Below are 20,743 nucleotides of genomic sequence, written 5' to 3'. Positions count from 1 at the left end.
AAAAAAAAAAAAAAAAAAAAAAGGCGAATTTTATTGTATGCAAATTGTGTCTCAATAAACAGTATAAAAACAAACGTAAATCTAACTGGGGCAAATATAATACATAAAAGAAATACAAATATTTAACCAAATATATGTGAAGCGATCTTGCTATTAATCAATTAGAACTATGAGATATTTCTGCTATCTTTCAAATTGGTTAAGTATTTTTAAATTTTTTTTTTACTTTTTTCTCTTGGTGTACAGGTTTTTTAAATTTTTAATATACAATAGAGTCAAGTAACATCACCATAATCAGGGTACAGAAGAGTGCCATCACCCCCAAAAACTCCATCATAGTTACTCCCTCTCCTCAGCTATCATCTTTGGTAACCAGTGATTTGTTCTCCATTGATACAGTTTTGTCATTTTGAGAAACAGATCTTAAGTGTAGTACAAGTAATCAAAACGAGAGGTATTTACTCTAAAAGGGTTGATGCTATGTTAAAATTATATGAGTAACAGATTTTGATATTTTATTAATAACGAGTTTACCTTATAAAGAGATCTTTCTTAGAGAGCGAAGATAATGGTGAACATTCAATTTCTTTAATTTGTTTGTAATAAAAGATCAAAGATGAAACAGGAGTAAGTAGAAAAGCCAGCAGCTGAATTAAAGTTACCCAACATAACCCCTGTTATATGGTCTTGGCCATCTCATGAAATAAAGCAAACACTGAACTTTACTACATTTTTTTTTTTTTTTTTTTTTTTTTTTGCGGTACGCGGGCCTCTCACTGTTGTGGCCTCTCCCGCTGCGGAGCACAGGCTCCGGACGTGCAGGCTCAGCGGCCATGGCCCATGGGCCCAGCCGCTCCGCGGCATGTGGGATCTTCCCGGACCGGGGTACAAACATGTGTCCCCTGCGTTGGCAGGCAGACTCTCAACCACTGTGCCACCAGGGAAGCCCTTTACTACATATTTTAAATAGAAAAATTATGTTCCCTCTCTCTCTAAAATATAACAGCCACATACAAAACAAACTGATATTCTTTAAGTGATGAGTTTACTTGCTTTGAAAATACCATTTTAAAAAAAGTTCCACTGCATTTGATAAAACAGCACACCTTTTTTATTTCATGGCATGACTGTAGCATTAAATAAGCAAACTAAACATTACCACTAAAAGTAAAAATCTCAGAAAAGTTTGCTCCATTCCTGTCAGGTCAAGCAATTCTAAAACAGTATTTTATAATTCAATAACAAATACTTATCCTACTCACTTCCACCAATTAAACATACACAAAACACTGTAACTGTATTGTCTGAACTGGATATAATCTTAGAGCAAGCTGGAAACTTCTAGGAAATTATTCCAGTGTTTCCCAAAGTTTCTGTTACATAAATAAGCACTTCCTTCGTGGTAACTGTTATGTTTCTATCAATTTACAATTTAATAGCAAAGACTGGGTAGATGCTTATCAATCTCATGTCCTCCTCCTGGGTATAAAGAACCCAAAACTTCCCAGCCTCCCAAGCAGTTACTTTAGAACCTTATAACTAGGTCTGAACAATGGAACAAAGACAAAAGTGATATTCCTCCACTTTCAGGCCAGGCCCCAACAAAATTCTCAACTTGTTCTCCCACCCTCTGGACCACATCTGTGCAGCTAGAAATAAAGGACTCCAAAATGGTGGAATGACATAATGGAAGAAGCTCACATTTCCAAGTCACCTCTTGGAGGAGAACCACCCAAACAGCATCAGAATGTGACTTAAGTGAGAAGTAAATTTACACTGCCTTAAGCCTTAAGCCTCTGAGAAATGGGAGTTCTTCGTTAGAGCACTTTTCGTTAAATGCCTTTACTTTCAAAGGAAATGTTATAGTACTATCCATTAATGGAAAACCAGTGTTTTTCTAATATATATTCAAATAAACATTTAACTTCTAGGCTTATCTATGCATCACCTAAAATCATCTCATCTATAAAGAGAGAGTAAGAGTTCTAGTCTTCAAAACTGTGAGGAAAGTATTTATGAGGTGAAGAAAGGAAAGGAATAAATCCTTTGGAAAATAAAAGAATTATCTCATTAATTTAAGTGGGCCTCAAATATATCTTTTTTAAAAAGTCATCTTTAACAAAGAATCAAAGGCATAATACTTAAGAACTCTAATAACTCAGTACCCCTCAAAATCTTCTGATTGCATCACTCAGCTATCCCTACAACAAAGCATAAACCCAAAGAATGTGAAATTTACATTTTTACCATTTTAATGGGTTCCTAATTATTCATTTCTCATTTACAATTAAACAATTTTTAAAAAACCCATTATCTTTCTCTGCTTTTATTCTAAGCTAAAAGCTAATCAGAGACCATTCCAATATATATAACAAGTTATATAAAGCGTCTTTTCAAAGTGCTTGTTGTGTGATTTCTAGATAGAACATTTTTAAAGAGTACATAATTGAAAGATAAATCAATATAATTCTGCAACCTGCCAAAACTTTGAGGCCAGATCTTTGTCAAAGGAGTCCCTGCATTGTGCAAGTACATGGCATATATGAATTAAATATAACATCCCCCCACTACACCAGATCACTTATTTTAAAGACGTCTTACTAGTTTAAAAACAAATTACAATAAGGGTTTTATTGTTTTTACTAGAAAACTTTTAAAAATTCTAACTACTAGTTTGGGTAAAAACTTGCCAAATAACATGAACTTTTCTCTGCAACTGAGTTATTATCATTGGAGGGTGAAAATTTTGTAATAAAAATAAATGAATAAAAATAAATAAATAAATAAATAGTAATCTGAAGAAAAAAGGCTTTTTAACTAACCTGTTATTATGCTTACTGTCAAAATACCTTTTTTGCATTAAGCTGTACAAAAAGAGACCTTGCCTTACAGACTATGATTCCCACTTTTTTCTACTCCCCATTCTTTTAAAAAGTTAAACTGAGTTTCTCTTAAAAACAACAAATCAATGGAAATAACATACTTATCAGATTTCCTTTTGCATCTCTCAGAGGAGCACCACCTCCACCTTTCCCCCAGGGGTTATAACTTCTCATTTCAGCTTCTAATTTAGCTTCATATTCTTCTTTTTCTTCTCGTTCTTTCTTTCTTCTTTCTTCTCTTTCTCGAATCTTAACAACATTAAGAAACATTCGTAATAAGTGCTGACAAGTATTCTGATACAAAAAGTTAGTTTTAATGTCAGAGTTTATTTTTCTTATTAGAGAAAAAACTGGATTTTTTTTCAGTATACTTCACTATAAAATTTAACATCACAAATATATTTTAAAACAATTTAAGGGGCTTCCCTGATGGCGCGGTGGTTAAGAATCCGCCTGCCAATGCAGGGCACACGGGTTCGAGCCCTGGTCTAGGAAGATCCCACATGCCATGGAACAACTAAGCTGGTGCACTACAACTACTGAGCCTGTGCTCTAGAGCCCACGAGCCACAACTACTGAGCCCATATGCCACAACTACTGAAGCCCGCGCACCTAGAGCCCACGCTCCGCAGCAAGAGAAGCCACCGCAATGAGTAGCCTGGGCACCACAACGAAGAGTAGCCCCCGCTTGCCGCAACTAGAGAAAGCCCACATGCAGCAACAAAGACCCAATGCAGCCAAAAATAAAATAAATTTATAAAAAAATAAAATAAAAACAATTTAACAACACTTTGATAGCTGGAATATATAGCTGCTACTCCCTCACATCGTGTCACTTGAGTCCTTTCCAGCCACTGGTGCCACTTTGGACTAAACCAACTCCATCTTCCCACCCCCCAGCTTCATTCCCTCCCTAACCTCACCAGTTTCATGGGGACCAACAAAATCTCCCTACTTCCTTTTTTCATCTACCCTTTCATGGGATCTGGCCAGCAACAAACTACTCCTCACACCTCATGAGATCTGGGCCAACTAATTCCTATACCCCACCAGACCTACTCTACCCTGGGCAAACTCCATTCCCCAAATTCAAAGCTGTTGAAGGTTCAAAGCTCTCTGGAGAGTGTTGGGCTATTTAAGTATACTTTATGAAAGCATAAAAACAAATACAGTCTTATCATCATCAAGTATAAGCACAGGGTTGGTCTCTAAAAGCATAAATAGGCAATGAATAAAGATCTACATTTTGGAAAGCTACTTTTAAAATCATAACCATGTGCATGGAAAATTTAAGCAACTACTCCAGAAAGGCCAAGGAAGTTATCACATACATAAAATAAAATTCTAGAGTTAGGAAATCTGGTTTTGTTGGTGGTGTTTTTAATATGCTCATTTGAAAACAGTTAACCATATGCATGGAAAATTTAAGCAACTACTCCAGAAAGGCCAAGGAAGTTATCACATACATAAAATAAAATTCTAGAGTTAGGAAATCTGGTTTTGTTGGTGGTGTTTTTAATATGCTCATTGAAAACAGATAAATGCAGTCTTTTGTTTGTAGAATCATAACACAAAAAAAAAATAATGTTGGTAATTCTGTAATTTAAAAAAATCCACCTTCCAAGGAGGTTGCCCAACGGAAAAAACTGAACAAAAAAGCTGAGCTTTAGAAGAAATCCAAGTGAAACTTTGTAGAAAAGTACCTCAGGTGAACATATACCTAGAGTTCCAGGGTCCTCTCTGGAGGAGATATGAGTATTCCCCTCAAAAAACCCATACATCTAAAACAGTTACTCTTTTATTTTTTTAAGCTATTAATTTATTATTATTTATTTATTTTTGGCTGCATTGGGTCTTTGTTACTGCGCAAGGGCTTTCTCTAGTTGCGATGAGCGGGTGCTACTCTTCGTTGCGGTGCACAGGCTTCTCATTGCAGTGGCTTCTCTTGTTGCAGAGCACGGGCTCTAGGTGCACAGGCTTCATGAGTTGTGGCACGCAGGCTCAGTAGTTGTGGCTCGCGGGCTGTAGAGTGCAAGCTCAGTAGTTGTGATGCACGGGCTTAGTTGCTCCACGGCATGTGGGATCTTCCTGGACCAGGGCTCAAACCCGTGTGCCCAGCATTGGCAGGTGGATTCTTAACCACTGCGCCACCAGGGAAGTCCCTGATACAGTTACTCTTAAGTAAACTCTCTCCAAACATTACAAACCACAACAGAACATTATCCTCCTCCCTAAGCATTCTACCTCTTTTTTCCCTACCATCAGTTCACAGCCTCATTATTCTCTCAGTTTACAACACTCAGAATCATCTTCAAGCCCTCTGTTCTTTCCTCACTCCCTAAATCTAAGCCCTATCAATGGAACCCCAGAATTGTCTCTTGGATGCCCTCCCATCTTCCCCACCTGGTTCAGGGCCTTGTTACCTCCTGGCTGGACTACCTCAATAGTTTACTAAAAGGTTTCTCTGCCACATCTCTTTCCCAACCGTCCATATCAGAACCAGATATCTTCCTGAAAGCCACATCTACTCATATCAACTATTTCTTTCACTCTTTGGTTTAAAATGTCCTCCCTTTGGCTACTGATAACAAGATGAAACTGAAAACCCCTTATTAGCCATCCTTCACAATCCAGCACAATCTAACACTCCAGCCCCTTCTCCTACATCAATTCCATCCCCTGAATACACCAGGAATTTCACATTTATTCACTGTATAACATGCAACTCAAATATCATCAACCATGTGAAGCCCTCCTAACAGCCCAGGCAATTATTCTCCCTATCCCATGCATTCCAGTCTACCTACATCAAACCTTATCACACTGAATTATAAATAAATGGAATTTGTTCTCCTCTGCCACACTCTGAGTTTTAACAGAACACTGTACTAACACATAAGATGTTTAACATTAGATGAACGAACAAACGAATGAATAAAAAAATGAATGAATACCTGCTGCTGCAAAGCTTCTTGGTAAGACTGAAGTGACTGTTTTGAAGGCTTTGGTTTACCTTCAAAAAACAATCCTGAATTTATTGCTCGATCACTTGTAATTTTCAGTTCATTCTGTCCAACCGTACTCCTACATCAAATACACAATAATCCAGATTCATTTATAACAAAACAAGAAGAAAATGCAACACGCCTTTGAAATAGCATGGCATTTAAGTACATTTAAAATAGGGAAAGAATTTCCCTATAGTTCAAAGAGAAATCCTTAAGTAAATGACCCCATCTCTGCTTTCACAATTAATGGAACTTTCAAATCTACTGAATCTCAGGCCCCGGGCATCACGAACAAATGGAGAACAGCCTACAGCCTTCACTGTCGTGCTGTGTTTTTGTTGTGCTTTCTGTTGCTTCTTTTTTTTTTTTTTTTTTTTTTTTTCTGAATCTATTTCTTGACGTAGGTGGCAGTTACATGCAAGTAAAACTTTCACATACAAGTAAAAACAGTTTGTGATAATTCATAAAGCAATATACATATTACTTACGCACTTTTCTGAATGCAGTGGAAGTCCCTCTAGTAATATCATAACTAATGACTTACTCAATAAATTTGCTCCAAAATAAAGTATTGAAAATAACTTCCTAGCCATTTCAAGAATAAAACAATATAAATACAGTAAAGAGTCTGACTATCCCAAATAAATTTAAAATTTTAAAAAACTTACAAGGAATCAAAAAAGAATTTTTAACATACTACAGTAATATAAACCTCAAGGAATAAAGTACTATTTGTTTATAATACATGTTAAAATACAGGAATATAGCCACTTTGAAGAAAACAATATATTTAAATATCTTTATTATAAAAGATAAACTCAAATATTATTTTAAAAATAAAACTATATTAATAAAAAAGATACTACAAAAGGCTCCTATCTCCAAAAACAACATCATCGCCTTTTTTTTTTTGGCTGGCAAAAATAAAATGTGTGCTTTATTGTTTTGGGGATTTTTTTAAATATATTTTTTATACAATTTTAAAGGTTACTTTCCATTTACAGTTATTAAAAAATATTGGCTATATTCCCCATGTTGTACAATATATCCTTGAGCTTATCTTACACCCAAAAGTTTGTCCCTCCCCATTGGTAACCACTGGTTTGCTCTCTATATCTGTGAGTCTTCTTTTTTGTTATATTCATTAGTTTGTTGTATTTTTTAGATTCCACATACAAATGATATCATACAGTATTTGTCTTTCTCTGACTTATTTCACTTAGCATAATGCCCTCCAAGTTCATCCATGTTGCTGCAAATGGCAGAATTCTGTTCTTTTTTTTTACGGCTGAGTAGTATTCCATTGTGTATATAAATCTCACCTTCTTTATCCACTCATCTGTTGATGCATATTTAGGTTGCTTCCATATCTTGGCAACTGTAAGTAATGCTGCTATGAACAATGGGGTGCATGTATCTTTTCGAATTAGTGTTTTTGGTTTTCTCAGATATACACCCAGGAGTGGGGAGTAATACAGTAGTTCTATTTTTAGCTTTTTGAGAACTTCCATATTGCTTTCCACAGTGGCTGCACCAATTTACATTCCTACCAACAATGTACCAGGGTTCCCTTTTCTCCACATCCTCACCAGCATTTGCTAGTTGTGTTCTTTTTGATGACCATCCTGACAGGAGTGAGGTGATATCTCATTGTGGCTTTAATTTGCATTTCTCTGATGCTTAGCGATGTTAAGCCTCTTTTCATTTGCCTGTTGGCCCTGTGCACATCCTCTTTGGAGAAATGTCTATTCAGGTCTTCTGCCCATTTTTTAATAGGGTTGTTTGTTTTTTGGATGTTGAGTTGTATGAGCTGTTTATATATTTTGGATATTAACTCTTCATCGGTCATATCATTTGCAAATATTTTCTCCCATTCAGTAGCCAGTCTTTTCCTTTTGTCGATGGTTTACTTTGCTGTGCAAAAGCTTTTAAGTTTAATTAAGTTCCATTTATTTATTTTTTGCTTTTATTTCCTTTGCTTTAGGAAATGGATCAAAAAAACGTTGCTACAATTTATGTCAAAGAGTGTTCTATGTTTTCTTTGAGGAGTTTTATGGTTTCTGGTCTTACATTTAGGTCTTTAATCTACTGTGAGTTTATTTTTGTATATGGTGTTAGAGGACATTCTAGTATATGCCTAGCAGTGGAACTGCAGTGTTGTATGGTAAGTAGACATTTAACATTTTAAGAAATTACCATTTCCTGCAACTGCTTTTTATATACTAATTTTGTGTTCATCAATTCTGCTAACACTCCTATTAATTCTATATTTTCTCTGTACATTCTTTTGCAAATAATATCAGTTTTCTCTCTTCTTTTCTAATCCTTGTACCTATCTTCCTTCCTTATTTTTGACCTTGCTACAATTATTGAGCCCTAAAAGTAATGATAATTACACTAGTCATTATTATCAATCTCAAAGAGTATTTTAAACATTTCACCATTAAGTAAAATATATGATGTAGGTTTTTCATGTTTATACTTTCTCAGTGTAAGCAGCTCTCCCTCTAATATACTGACATATTGAATTTTATTAATGCTTTCTCTGTATCTATTGAGATAACCATATAGCTTTTTTCTTTGTTCTCTTAATATGATCTATTACAGTAATTGATTTTACCATAATGTCAATATCTAACACCAATTAGCATTTAGTATATATCAGACATGGTTCTAGATGCTTTACATATTTTAATTCATTCAATCCTCAGAATAACCCTATGAGTTGATACCACTATTATCCCAATTAACAAACAAGAAATAAAACTTAAGAAACTTGCCTTAAGCTGATTAGTAAAACCTGGATTCAAACCAAGGCACTCTGCCTGCAGAGCCTACACTCTTAGTTGATATGAAATACTAAGTTTATTCATTCTACTTTCCAGAATAATTGCAATTTGGGACGAAATATCCTTTTCTACATTATGAGGTTCAATTTTAGGATTCTCCTGTGAGTGAAACTAGCCTATAACTTCCTATTCTCATATTGGCCTTGTCAGGTTTGAGTATCAAGAGTATCATAGTCTCAGTAGCAGTATGAATTTGATACTCTGTATTAGTTTGTGTAAGATTAATTTTTTTCCTTGAATGTCTGGTGTAATTAACCAGTCCATCTAGATGCAGAGTTTATTTTGTGGGATGATTTGAAACTTGTGATCCCCAAATTTTAAAACAGTTTTGATACTATCAATGTTTTTTATTACTTATCAGTTTTATTAAGTTAAATTTTAATAGGAATTTTTCTTCACTTAAATTTCTAAATTCACTGTCATAAACTTGTTCATAATATATTTTTATTGTCTTTTTAAGGTTAACTACAACTAAAGTGACAATTTTTTTCATTCCTAATATTTCTTATTTATACCTTTCACTTTTGTTTTTTTCTTTTTTTCCTTGACCAACATCAGTAGAGAATTATCTATTTTAATAGTCTTTTCAAAGAACTTCAGATTCTGTTGATCCTCAGTATTATATATTTCTATTTCATTTATTTCTCTTCTTTATTATTTCTTTCCTTGCTTCTTTGGGTTTACTTTGCTATTCTTTTTCTCACTTTTTAGATGCCTGATAAATATTTTAATTTTCATCCTTTTTACATATTTCCTAATTCGTTCCCTGTTTTCTAATTTCCAATATATCAAGGGTTTGTTATTTTAAAAATTGATTTCTACTTTAAATGGTCCATAGGATATGAGTCTACCAAAATTTACTGAGACTTCCTTTAAGGACTAGGATGTGGTAAGTTTTATAAATATTCTTGTGAGATTAGTAAAAATAGATATTCTCAAGTTTGAGGTGAATTTCTATACATTTCCGCTAAAATAAGCTTGTTAATTATGTTAAGTAAATTATTCTCTAACTTTATTATTTTCTGCTTTATCTAACACTTATATAAAGAAGTAATAAAGTCTCACATTAGGATACTGTATTTGTCAACTTTTACCTGCAGTTCTTTAAATTTTTGCTTTATGAATTTTGAGATGATGTTTTCAGGTGCATAAAAATTTCTGTTATATTATCCTGCTAAAATGAACCTCTATTCTTTATAAATGGATCCTCTTTGTCCCAAACAAACCTTTATGACTGAAAAATCCATTTCATCTAATGTTACTATAGGTAAACAAATTTTAGTATAATTCATAGTCTCCTAGTATATCTGTACCCTTTTACTTTCAACTTTTCTCTACCACTTGCTCAAGTATATCTTATAAGTAACATGTACCTGGATTTTGCTTCTGCAACTAGTATGACAAGCTTTCTCTCTGACCTATATACTTTACCATTTACTAACATCAAATTTAATTTTGCCATTTAATTTGGACTTACAATCAGATTAAATAGGCTCCTTAAACCGTTCAATGTTTCTTTTTGTTCTTTTTTTTGCCTCCTTTTGGATTTCTTTTTTCCTCTAGCACATTAGTAAGTTGCATCTTTTGTCCATATATTTTTAGTGGTTATCCTAGAAATATAACACCCATACATAACTTATCAAAGACTAAAGCTAATCGAAATCTTTACAATGCTCACAAATGATACAAAGATTTTTAAACACATTAACTCCATCTAACCCCATCCAAATTACATGCTATTCCTATTAATTACTCTTAATTTTACTTACTTTTAAACCCATTATAATTTTACCATACATAATATTTATTTAATTCCATCTACATATTTACCACATTTTTTTCTTTCTACTCCTTCATGTAACTCAGACCTCCCGTATGTGACCTTCCTTCTGCATTTAGAATTGTACTTACTAAGGGTCTGCTAGCGGCAAATTCAGCTGTTTCTCTTAAAATATTTTTATTTCAATCTCATTCATGAAAAATAACTTTGCTGAGTACAAAATCATCTCAACAAATTGACGTTATCTATAGTTATCTTCTGAATTCCTTCCTAGAGTTCATTTGAAAGTAATGTCTTTTCTTTCTGGCTGATTTTAAGTTCCTCTGTATTTCATTTATGTTCTGAAGTTTTACTATGATTGTGTTGGTATGGAATTCTTTTATTTCTCCTGTTTGAAAGGTATTAGGCTTCTAGAATCTATAGATTAGGACCTTTTATCAATTGTAGATAATTTTAAGATATCATCTCTTCAAATACTTCTTCTATCTCATTCTCTCTCTATTTCTAGAATTCCAATTAGTTACACTTAAACCTTTATAGTGCCATAATTTTTACCCCCTTTTTCATATTTTCCATGTCTTTTTCTCCCCATTCTGGCTGAATTTCTTCAGATCTACTAGTTCAGAGGTTCTCAAACTTTAGTGTACATCAGAATCACCAGGAAAGCTTATTGAACACAAGTTGTTGGGCCCCAGCATAGAGTTTCTGATTCATAGGTAGGATGGGGCCTGAGAGTATGCATTTCCAACATGTTACCATAATGCTGCTACTCTGGGAACCACATTTGAAAACCATTGCTCCAACTTATTAATTCTCATTTTGGGTATGTCAAATCTGCTATTAAGGCCCATCCATTGACTTACTACTCTCAATTATTTAAAATTTTTACTAAAATATCTAGTTAGTTCTATTTCAAATCTGTTGGTCATTCTTCATAGTTTCTTATGCCCTGATATAAGCATGATCAATATGACCATTTTATATTTTGCCTAACAATTCCTAATCTGAGCTCTCTGTCATTCTTTTTTTGCAAGCCCATTCCCACTTATGGTTTATATCCTTGTATATTTTGTCATTTCTGAATATGAACGTCACATTTTCCATGGAAAAGTATTGAAAGTCCCTAATCTTCACTTTCTATTTTACCAACTGCTTTGGGAATTTCCCTTTTTCTTACTCAGACACTGGTAGCTTCATTAATAATCTCTGTACTTTTTACCCTCCTCCGTTAAACAAATTTGTATCATCCTCCTATAATTCTGTCTCTCATCAATTTTCCAATCATTTTTGCTTAAAGAGTGATATTGCTTCCACATTTCAAGAAATGTATTTCTGAAAGAGTACACAAAGAAAGCACATAAAACAAAGAGCAAAGATAACCACCATTCAAAACTAAAAATAAAGAAATGGAAAAAATACATAAACTTATACACACTTTTCTCTTTTGTTCACTGAGTCATAGATTTTATTGATGGTATTGATGGTATACGACTAATAAAATCCCTAAAACCTTGCCCTGTTTATGGAGGCATGGGATGGGAATTGTGTCAAAGGTAAGAGGTTCTAAGTGTTGGGTAAAGTAGGAGCAATGATTCCCTAACAACTGAAGGCTCCTCTCAAGCTTCCTTTTCTCCTTTTTCCCTGGTGATCCAGGGCTCGTACTTCTTAGAAATTATGCGAAAGACTCAGAGATCCACATCTATACACATCATAGTCAACGTACCCAAAGACAAAGAAAGAATCTCAAAAGCAGCAAGAAAATAACTCATCACATACAAGGGATCTTCAATAAGATTAACAGCTCATCAGAAACCAGCAGGCAATGAGATGACATATTCAAAGTGCTAATAGAAAAAAAAAAAGTCAACCAAGAATTTTATATCCAGGAAAACTATGCCTCAAAAATAAAAGTGAAATTAGAACATTATTAAATAAAAATCAGAGAAGTCATCACTAACAGACCTGTCTTATACGAAATACTGAATGGAGCACTTCAGGTTGAAATAAAGAACACTCAACAGTAACTGGAGTAAACACAAAGAAATAAAGACCACCAGTAACAGTAACCACATAGGTAAAGATGAAAGATAATACAAATATGGGACTTCCCTGGTGGTGCAGTGGTTAAGAATCTGCCTGCCAATGCAGGGGACATGGGTTCGAGCCCTGGTCCAGGAAGATCCCACATGCCACAGAGCAACTAAGCCCGTGTGCCACAACTACTGAGCCCATGCTCTAGAGCCCACGAGCCACAACTCCTGAGCCCCTGTGCCACAACTACTGAAGCCCACGTGCTTAGAGCCCATGTTCCGCAACATGAGAAGCCACTGCAATGAGACGCTCGTGCGCCACAATGAAGAGTAGCTCTCGCTCGCCGCAACTAGAGAAAGCCCGCACACAGCAACAAAGACCCAATGCAGCCAAAAATAAATAATAAATAAATTTTTAAAAATAAATTTTTAAAAAAGATATTACAAATATGTTTTTATTTGTAACTGTATTCTTCTCTATCTGATTTAAAAGACAACTACATAAAGGAAGGAAGGAAGGGTTATAAAATTGTGTTGAGGAGCTTAAGTGTATAAAGATACACTTTGTCTGACAACAATGGCATCAAGAAGAAGGAAAGGTAGGGAGGGTGGGAGGGAGATGCAAGAGAGAGGGGATATGGGGATATATGTATAGCTGATTCACTTCATTATAAAGCAGAAACTAACACACCATTGTAAAGCAATTATACTCCAATGAAGATGTGAGAAAAAAAGATAAGGCTTGGAATGGAGTAGAATGAGCCAATTTAAAAAAAAAAAAAGGAAAGGAATGGCATTATATTAAAGAAAAATTTTTGTATACTACTGAAATTAAATTGGTGTTAATCTGAACTCAGTTCTTTTAAATTAAAATATTAATTTCAATCTGCAAGGAAACCACAAAGAAAATAATACAAAAATTACACTAAAAGAAGCAAGAGAATTAAAATGGAATGCTATATTTAACATCAAAGAAAAGGAATTAATGGAGAACCAGAGAAACAAAAAAGACATAAAATATACTTTTAAAAGATACATATATAGCAAAATGGCTGACAGAGATCCTACCTTAACAGGAATTACATTAAATGTAAATACAAGCAAACGCTAGCAGAATTGAAGGGGGTGGGAGGTAGGATGCAAATGTATGCTGTCTACATAGAGACACACTTTAGATTCAAAGACTACACTGAGGTTAAAACACAGAAAATTATATATCATGCAAACAGCAACTGAAAAGAACAAGAGTAGCAGTACTGTTAACAGACAAAATATATGTTAAGTCAAAAATTGTTACTAGAGACAAAGAAAGGATCTTTTATACCAATAAAGGGGTCAACTGATCAGTAAGACATAACAATTATAACCATATATGTACATAACTACAAACTCAAAACACAGGAAACAAAAACAGAACTGAAGACAGAAATAAATAAATCAAAAATAATAACTGAAGACTTCAATACACTACTTCTAATAATAGAAAAACTGCATAAAAGCTCAACAAGGAAACAGAAAATAAAAAACACTATAAACCAGCTAGATCTAAGTCACATTGATAAAACTACCTGCCCCAAAACAGTATAACACACATTCTTCTCAAGCACATATGAAATATTCTCTAGCACAGACCACAGGTTAGGTCATGAAATAAGCCTCAATAAATTTAAAAGGATTGAAATAATACAAAATATGTTCTCCAACCGCAATGGAATTATATTAAAAATGAGTAGCAAAAGGAAATTTGGGAAATTCACAATTGTGTGGAAATTAAACAACATACTCCAAACTAACCAATGGATCAATGAACAAATCAAATGAGAAACTGAAAAATACTTTGAGATAAATGAAAACACAATGTATAAAATTTAAGGACTGAAGCTAAAACAGTAATAAAAAGAAAATTTATAGTTGTAGTGTGTATATATTTAAAAAGAAGACACTATATTTAAATAACCTAAACTTCCACCTTCAAAAACTAGAAAATGTAAGAGCAAACTGAACCCAAAGTAAACAGAAAGAAGGAAATAAAAAGATTAGAGGAGAGGGCTTCTCTGGTGGCACAGTGGTTGAGAGTCCGCCTGCCAATGCAGGGGACACGGGTTCGTGCCCCAGTCCGGGAAGATCCCACATGCCACAGAGCGGCTAGACCCGTGAGTCATGGCCACTGAGCCTGCGCGTCCAGAGCCTGTGCTCCGCGATGGGAGAGGCCACAACAGTGAGAGGCCCACGTACAGCAAAAAAAAAGATTAGAGGAGAAATAAATGGAGACCAGAAGCACAACAGAGAAAATCAACTAAACCAATAGCTGATCCTTTGACAAGATCAACAAGATTGATAAATGTTTAGCCAGAATGAAAATAAGAAGACTAAAATTACTGAAATAAAAAAATAAAAGAAACATCACTACTGACTTTATTAAAATGAAAAAGATTATAAGGGAAAACTATGAAGAACTGTATGCCAACACATTAGATTATCTTGATGAAATGGGCAAATTCTAGAAAGACACAAACTACCAGAACGGATGCAAGAACAATATTTTAAATATGAAATTAACCAATGACAAGGAAAGAGATTAAATTAGTAATCAAAAAATTACCCATAAAGAAAAGATGAGGATCAACTGGCCTCCTGGTGAATTCTACCACACTGAAAGAAGAATTAGCAACAATCCTTCACACACTCTCCAAAGTAATAGAAAATGGAAGAATGCATCCAACTAATTCTATTAGGCTAGTATCATCCTGATACCAAAATCAAACAAACATCAAAAGAAAACAAAAACCAAAGACCAGTAACACTCATGAATACAGAGATAAAAATCCTCAACAAAAAATTAGTAAACTGAAAAATCTAGCAAGATATGTAAAGGATTATACTCCATGACCATGTGAGATTTATCACAGGAATGCAAGGTTGATTTAATATACCTGAAACCAATAAATATACTACATCACATTAACAGAATAAAGAACAAAAACCACAGGATCATCTCAATAGATGCAGAAAAAGCATTTCGCAAAATTCAACTTCCAAGTTAGTAAAATTTTGAAAGAATACACTAAATACCCCTTCTTGATAAAAATAATCAACAAAGAATACAAAGGAACTTCCTCAAGCTAATAAAAGCAATTATGAAAAACCTGCAACTAACATCATACTTAATGGTTAAAGACTGAATGCCTTCCACCTAAGAACAGAGTAAGATAAAAATGCCCACTCTCATAATATCTATTCAACATCGTACTAGCAGCCCTAGGCAGGGCAATTAAGCAAGAAAAAGAAATAAAAAGCATTAGATTGAAAAGGAAGAAGTAACCTCTATTAACTGATGTCATAATCATATATACAGAGAACTTCCCTGGTGGCACAGTGGTTAAGAATCCGCCTGCCAGTGCAGGGCACACAGGTTCGAGCCCTGGTCTGGGAAGATCCCACATGCCGCAGAGCAACTAAGCCTGGGTGCCACAACTACTGAGCCTGTGCTCTAGAGCCCGCGACCCACAACTACTGAAACTTGTGAGCCTGGAGCCCGTGTTCCACAAGAAGAGAAGCCACCGCAATGAGAAAGCCATGCACTGCAACAAAGAGTAGCCCCTGCTCACCATAACTAGAGAAAGCCCACACACAGCAATGAAAACCCAACACAGCCAAAAATAAATAAATAAATAAATTTGTTTTTTAAAAATCATATATACAGAAAAATGCAAAGAAATGCACTAAAAACAGTAATAATAAAAAGAGTTCAGCAAAACTGCAGGATACAAGATCAATATACAAATTTCTATTGTATTTCTATAAACTAGCAATGAATAATATAAAAATGAAATTAAGGAAAGACCATTCACAACACCATCAAAAAGTATTAAATACTTTAGAATAAATTAAACAAGAGTTAAACAGTCTAAAAACCACAAAATACTGTTGAAAGAAATTTAAAAACCCCAAATAAATTAAGACATCCATGTTCATGGACTGGAGATTTAATATAGTTAAGATGTAAGACTAAATCACAAAGAAATAGAAAATCTGAATAAACCTATAACTAATAAGGGGATTGAATCCCTAATCAAAAATCTCCTGAGAGAGTAAAGCCCTGGACCTAATGCCTTCAATGATGAATTCTACCTAACATTTAAAGAAGAACACTAGTCCTTCTCCAATTTTTCCAAAAACATGAAGAGGAGGATACACATCCTAACTCATTCTAGGAGGCCAGCATATCCCTGATTTCAAAACTAGACAAAAACATTACAAGAAAAGAAAACTATAGACCAGTATCCCTTATGACCACAGATGTAAAAATCCCCAACAAAATACTAGCAAGCCAAATATATCAGCATATTAAAAGGATTAAATACCACGGCCAAATGGGATTTACTCCTGGGATATAAGGATGGTTCAACATATAAAAATTGATCAGTATAATAGACAATATTAACAGAATGACGGGGAGAAAAAACACACGACCATCTCAATTGATAAAGAAAAAGCATTTAACAGAATTTAACAACAACCTTTCATGATAAACACACTCAACAAACTAGAATTAGAAGGGAACCACCTCAACATAATAAATACCACATATGAAAAATCCAAAGTGAACATCAGACTCAATGGTGAAAGACTAAAAGCTTTTCCTCTAAGATCAGGAACAAGGCAAAGGTGCCTGCTTTCACCCTTTCTATTCAACATAGTACTGGAACTATTAGGCAAGAAAAAAATTTTTAAATCAGCCAAATTGGGCTTCCCTAGTGGCGCAGTGATTAAGAATCCACCCGCCAATGCAGGGGACACTGGTTCAAGCCCTGGTCCGGGAAGATCCCACGTGCCGTGGAGCAGCTAAGCCCGTGCACCACAACTACTAAGGCTGCGCTCTAGAGCCCAAGAGCCACAACTACTGAAGCCCGCATGCCTAGAGCCTGTGCTCCACAACAAGAGAAGTGACCGCAATGAGAAGCCCACACACCTCAATGAAGAGTAGACCCCCTAAAAGCAACCGAATTGGAAAGGAAGAGGTAAAATTATCTGTTTGCAGATGATATATGCAGAAAACCCTAACAATTACACACACACACACACACACACACAAAACTGTTAGTAAAATGAATTCAGCAAAGTACCAGAACACAAAGTCAACACAAAAAAATCAGTTGAATGTCTATACACAAAAAATAAACAATCTGAAAAGGAAATTACAAAAACAGTTCTATTTACAACAGCATCAAAAAAACCCAGACTACACAGGATTTAACTTAACCAAAGTGGTGAATGACTTGTACGGTGAAAATTACAAAACATTGCTGAAAGAAATTAAAGACATAAACAAATGGAAACACATCCCCTGGTTCATGGATTGGAAAACTTAATACTGTTAAAATGTCAAAACTACCCAAAGTGATCTAGAGATTCAATGCAAGCCCTATTAAAATCCCAGTGACCGGGCTTCCCTGGTGGCGCAGTGGTTGAGAGTCCACCTGCCGATGCAGGGGATGCGGATTCGTGCCCCAGTCCGGGAAGATCCCACATGCCGCACAGCAGCTGGGCCTTTGAGCCATGGCCGCTGAGCCTGCGCGTCCGGAGCCTGTGCTGCACAGTGGGAGAGGCCACAACAGTGAGAGGCCCACACACCGCAAAAAAAAAAAAAATCCCAGTGACCTTTTCTGCAGAAATAGAAAAACCCTTCCCCAAATTTATATGGAATCTCAAGAGACCTCAAATAGCTAAAACAATTTTGAAAAGAACAAGCTAGAGGACTCCCACTTCTTGATTTCAAAACTTACTACGGAGCTACAGTAATCAAAACAGCATGGCACTGGCATATAGACAGACACATAGACCAACTGCACAGAACAGAAAACCCAGAAATAAATTCACACATATAAAGTCAAATGATTTTTGACAAAGATGCCAAGACCATACAATGAGGAAAGAACAGTCTTTTCAACAAATGGTGCTGGGAAAATGATATCCACATGCAAAGGATGAAGTTGCAACCTTATTTAACAGTGTACACAAAAGGTAACTCAAAATCACAATCCTCAATGTAAAACCTCATAACTATAAAACTCTTAGAAGAAAACACAGGGCAAAAGCTTCACAACGTTGGATTTGGCAATGATTTCTTAGATATGACACTAAATACAGGCAAGGCAACAAAAGAAAAAATAGACAAACTGGACTTCATGAAAATTAAAAATGTGTGTGCATCTATAGTACTGCTAGATAGTGTCAATGGTGTAAAAAGATAATACACAGAATGGCGGAAAATATTTGCAAATCATCTATCTGATAAGGGATTAATATCCAGAGTATATAGAGAACTCTTAAAACATAACAACAAAAAAATAAAGTAACCAATTCAAAAATGAGAGAAGGATTTGAAAAGACATTCTCCAAAGATAGACAAATGGCCAAAAAGCAGATGAAAAGACGCTCAACATCAGTAATCATAGAGAAATGCAAACAAGACCACAATGAGATCCACCTAACCCGCCTTAGGATGGCTACTAGCAAAAAAACAGAAACTAATAAGTGTTGGTGAGAATGTGGAGAAGCTGGAACCCTTGTGCACAGTTGGTGGGAATATAAAATGGTACAGCTGCTGTGGAAAACAGTACAGTGGTTCTTCAAAAAATTAAAAATAGAATTACCATATGATCCAGCAATTCCACTTCTGAGTATATACTTAAAAGAATTGAAAGCAGAGTCTCAAAGAGATAACTTGTATACCCACATTCACAGTTGCCCATTCACAATACCTAAAATGTGGAAGTAGCCCAAGTATTCATTGGTGGATGAATGGATAAACAAAATATGGTATATACATACAATCAAATATTATTCAGCCTTATAAAGGAAATTCTGGGAAGTAAGATCCTGCAAGCTGTGTGGGGGGGAAAAAAAAAAGGAAGGAAGGAAATTTTGACTTAGGTCACAACATGGATGAACCTCAAGAACATTATGGTAAGTTAAAAAAGCCAGTGCTTCCCTGGTGGCACAGTGGTTGAGAGTCTGCCTGCCGATGCAAGGGACACGGGTTCGTGCCCCGGTCCGAGAAGATCCCACATGCCGTGGAGCGGCTAGGCCCGTGAGCCATGGCCGCTGAGCCTGTGCGTCCGGAGCCTGTGCTCCGCAACGGGAGAGGCCACAACAGTGAGAGGCCCGTGTACCACAAAAAAAATAAATAAATAAAATTTAAAAGCCAGACACAAAAGATAAATATTGTATGATTTCACTTTTATGAGGTACCTAAAGTAGTCGAAATCATAGAAACAGAGAGTAGAATATGGGTGCCAGGGGCACAGGGGAGAGGGAATAGTGAATAGGTATAGAGTTTCAGTTTTGCAAGATGAAAAGAGTTCTGGAAATTGATGGTGGTGATGGTTACACAACAATATGAATGTACTTAACATCACTGAACTATACACTAAAAATGCTTAAAAATGATAAATTTTATGTTATGTGTATGTTACCATTACAAAAAAATTGAAAAAAAATTAAGATGGTAATATTAAACCGATCTACAGATTCTATATAATCTCCATCAAAATCTCAACTGCCTTTTGGCAGAAACTGAGCAGCTGATCCTAAAATTCACATTGAAATACAAAGGACCTAGTATAACCAAAACAATCTTGGAAAAGAAAAACAAATTTGAAGAACTCATACTTCTCGATTTCCAAACTTCCACAGAGCTACAATTATCAAGTGATACTAACATAAGGATAGACACATAGAACAATGGAATAGAATAGAGAATCCCAAAAAGAGACCCACACGAATATGCTCATTTTTGACAAAGGTGCAAAAGCAATTCCCAGGAAAAATAATCATGTCAACAAATGGTGCTGGGAGCCATTGGACACTCATAAAGCAGAAGAAAAAAAAAAGACCTTCAATCAAAATCTAACACCTTATACAAAAGATAATTCAAAATGGATCATGAACTTAAATGTAAAACTATAACTATACACACGACTTTGCTAATGAAAGAAAGTGAGGTTATTCTTAATTTTTTAAATGTGCTTTCTATGAAACACTGACTTAAAAGCAATACTTTGAACATACTGGTTATGTAATAACTGGAAATTAAAATAAGATATCTGTTCTGAAGAATAAAAGAACACATTGAATAATACAAGTTCTATGGAAGACAAATTAATCTTGAAACAAATTATTATTTTAACTA

General features: G+C 35.0%; 1 protein-coding gene across 4 annotated transcripts in view; it reads right to left on the bottom strand.

Moving 5' to 3' along the window:
- CSPP1 (centrosome and spindle pole associated protein 1) overlaps nucleotides 1-20,743 on the bottom strand; it is a 116,806-nt gene that overhangs the window by 48,540 nt on the left and 47,523 nt on the right. For all 4 annotated transcript variants that reach the window (XM_024742582.1, XM_024742584.1, XM_024742585.1 and 1 more), the window contains 2 exons: nucleotides 5,837-5,966; nucleotides 2,984-3,131 (listed from right to left, as the gene is read on the bottom strand). In XM_024742582.1, the coding sequence (XP_024598350.1) occupies nucleotides 2,984-3,131; nucleotides 5,837-5,966 (278 nt within the window). The remainder of the gene's footprint in view (nucleotides 1-2,983; nucleotides 3,132-5,836; nucleotides 5,967-20,743) is intronic.

This window comes from Neophocaena asiaeorientalis, unplaced genomic scaffold (assembly GCF_003031525.2).
Source record: "Neophocaena asiaeorientalis asiaeorientalis breed wild unplaced genomic scaffold, Neophocaena_asiaeorientalis_V1.1 scaffold226, whole genome shotgun sequence".
Classification (NCBI taxonomy): Eukaryota; Metazoa; Chordata; class Mammalia; order Artiodactyla; family Phocoenidae; genus Neophocaena; species Neophocaena asiaeorientalis.
This window is presented reverse-complemented; position numbering and strand designations above follow the sequence as displayed.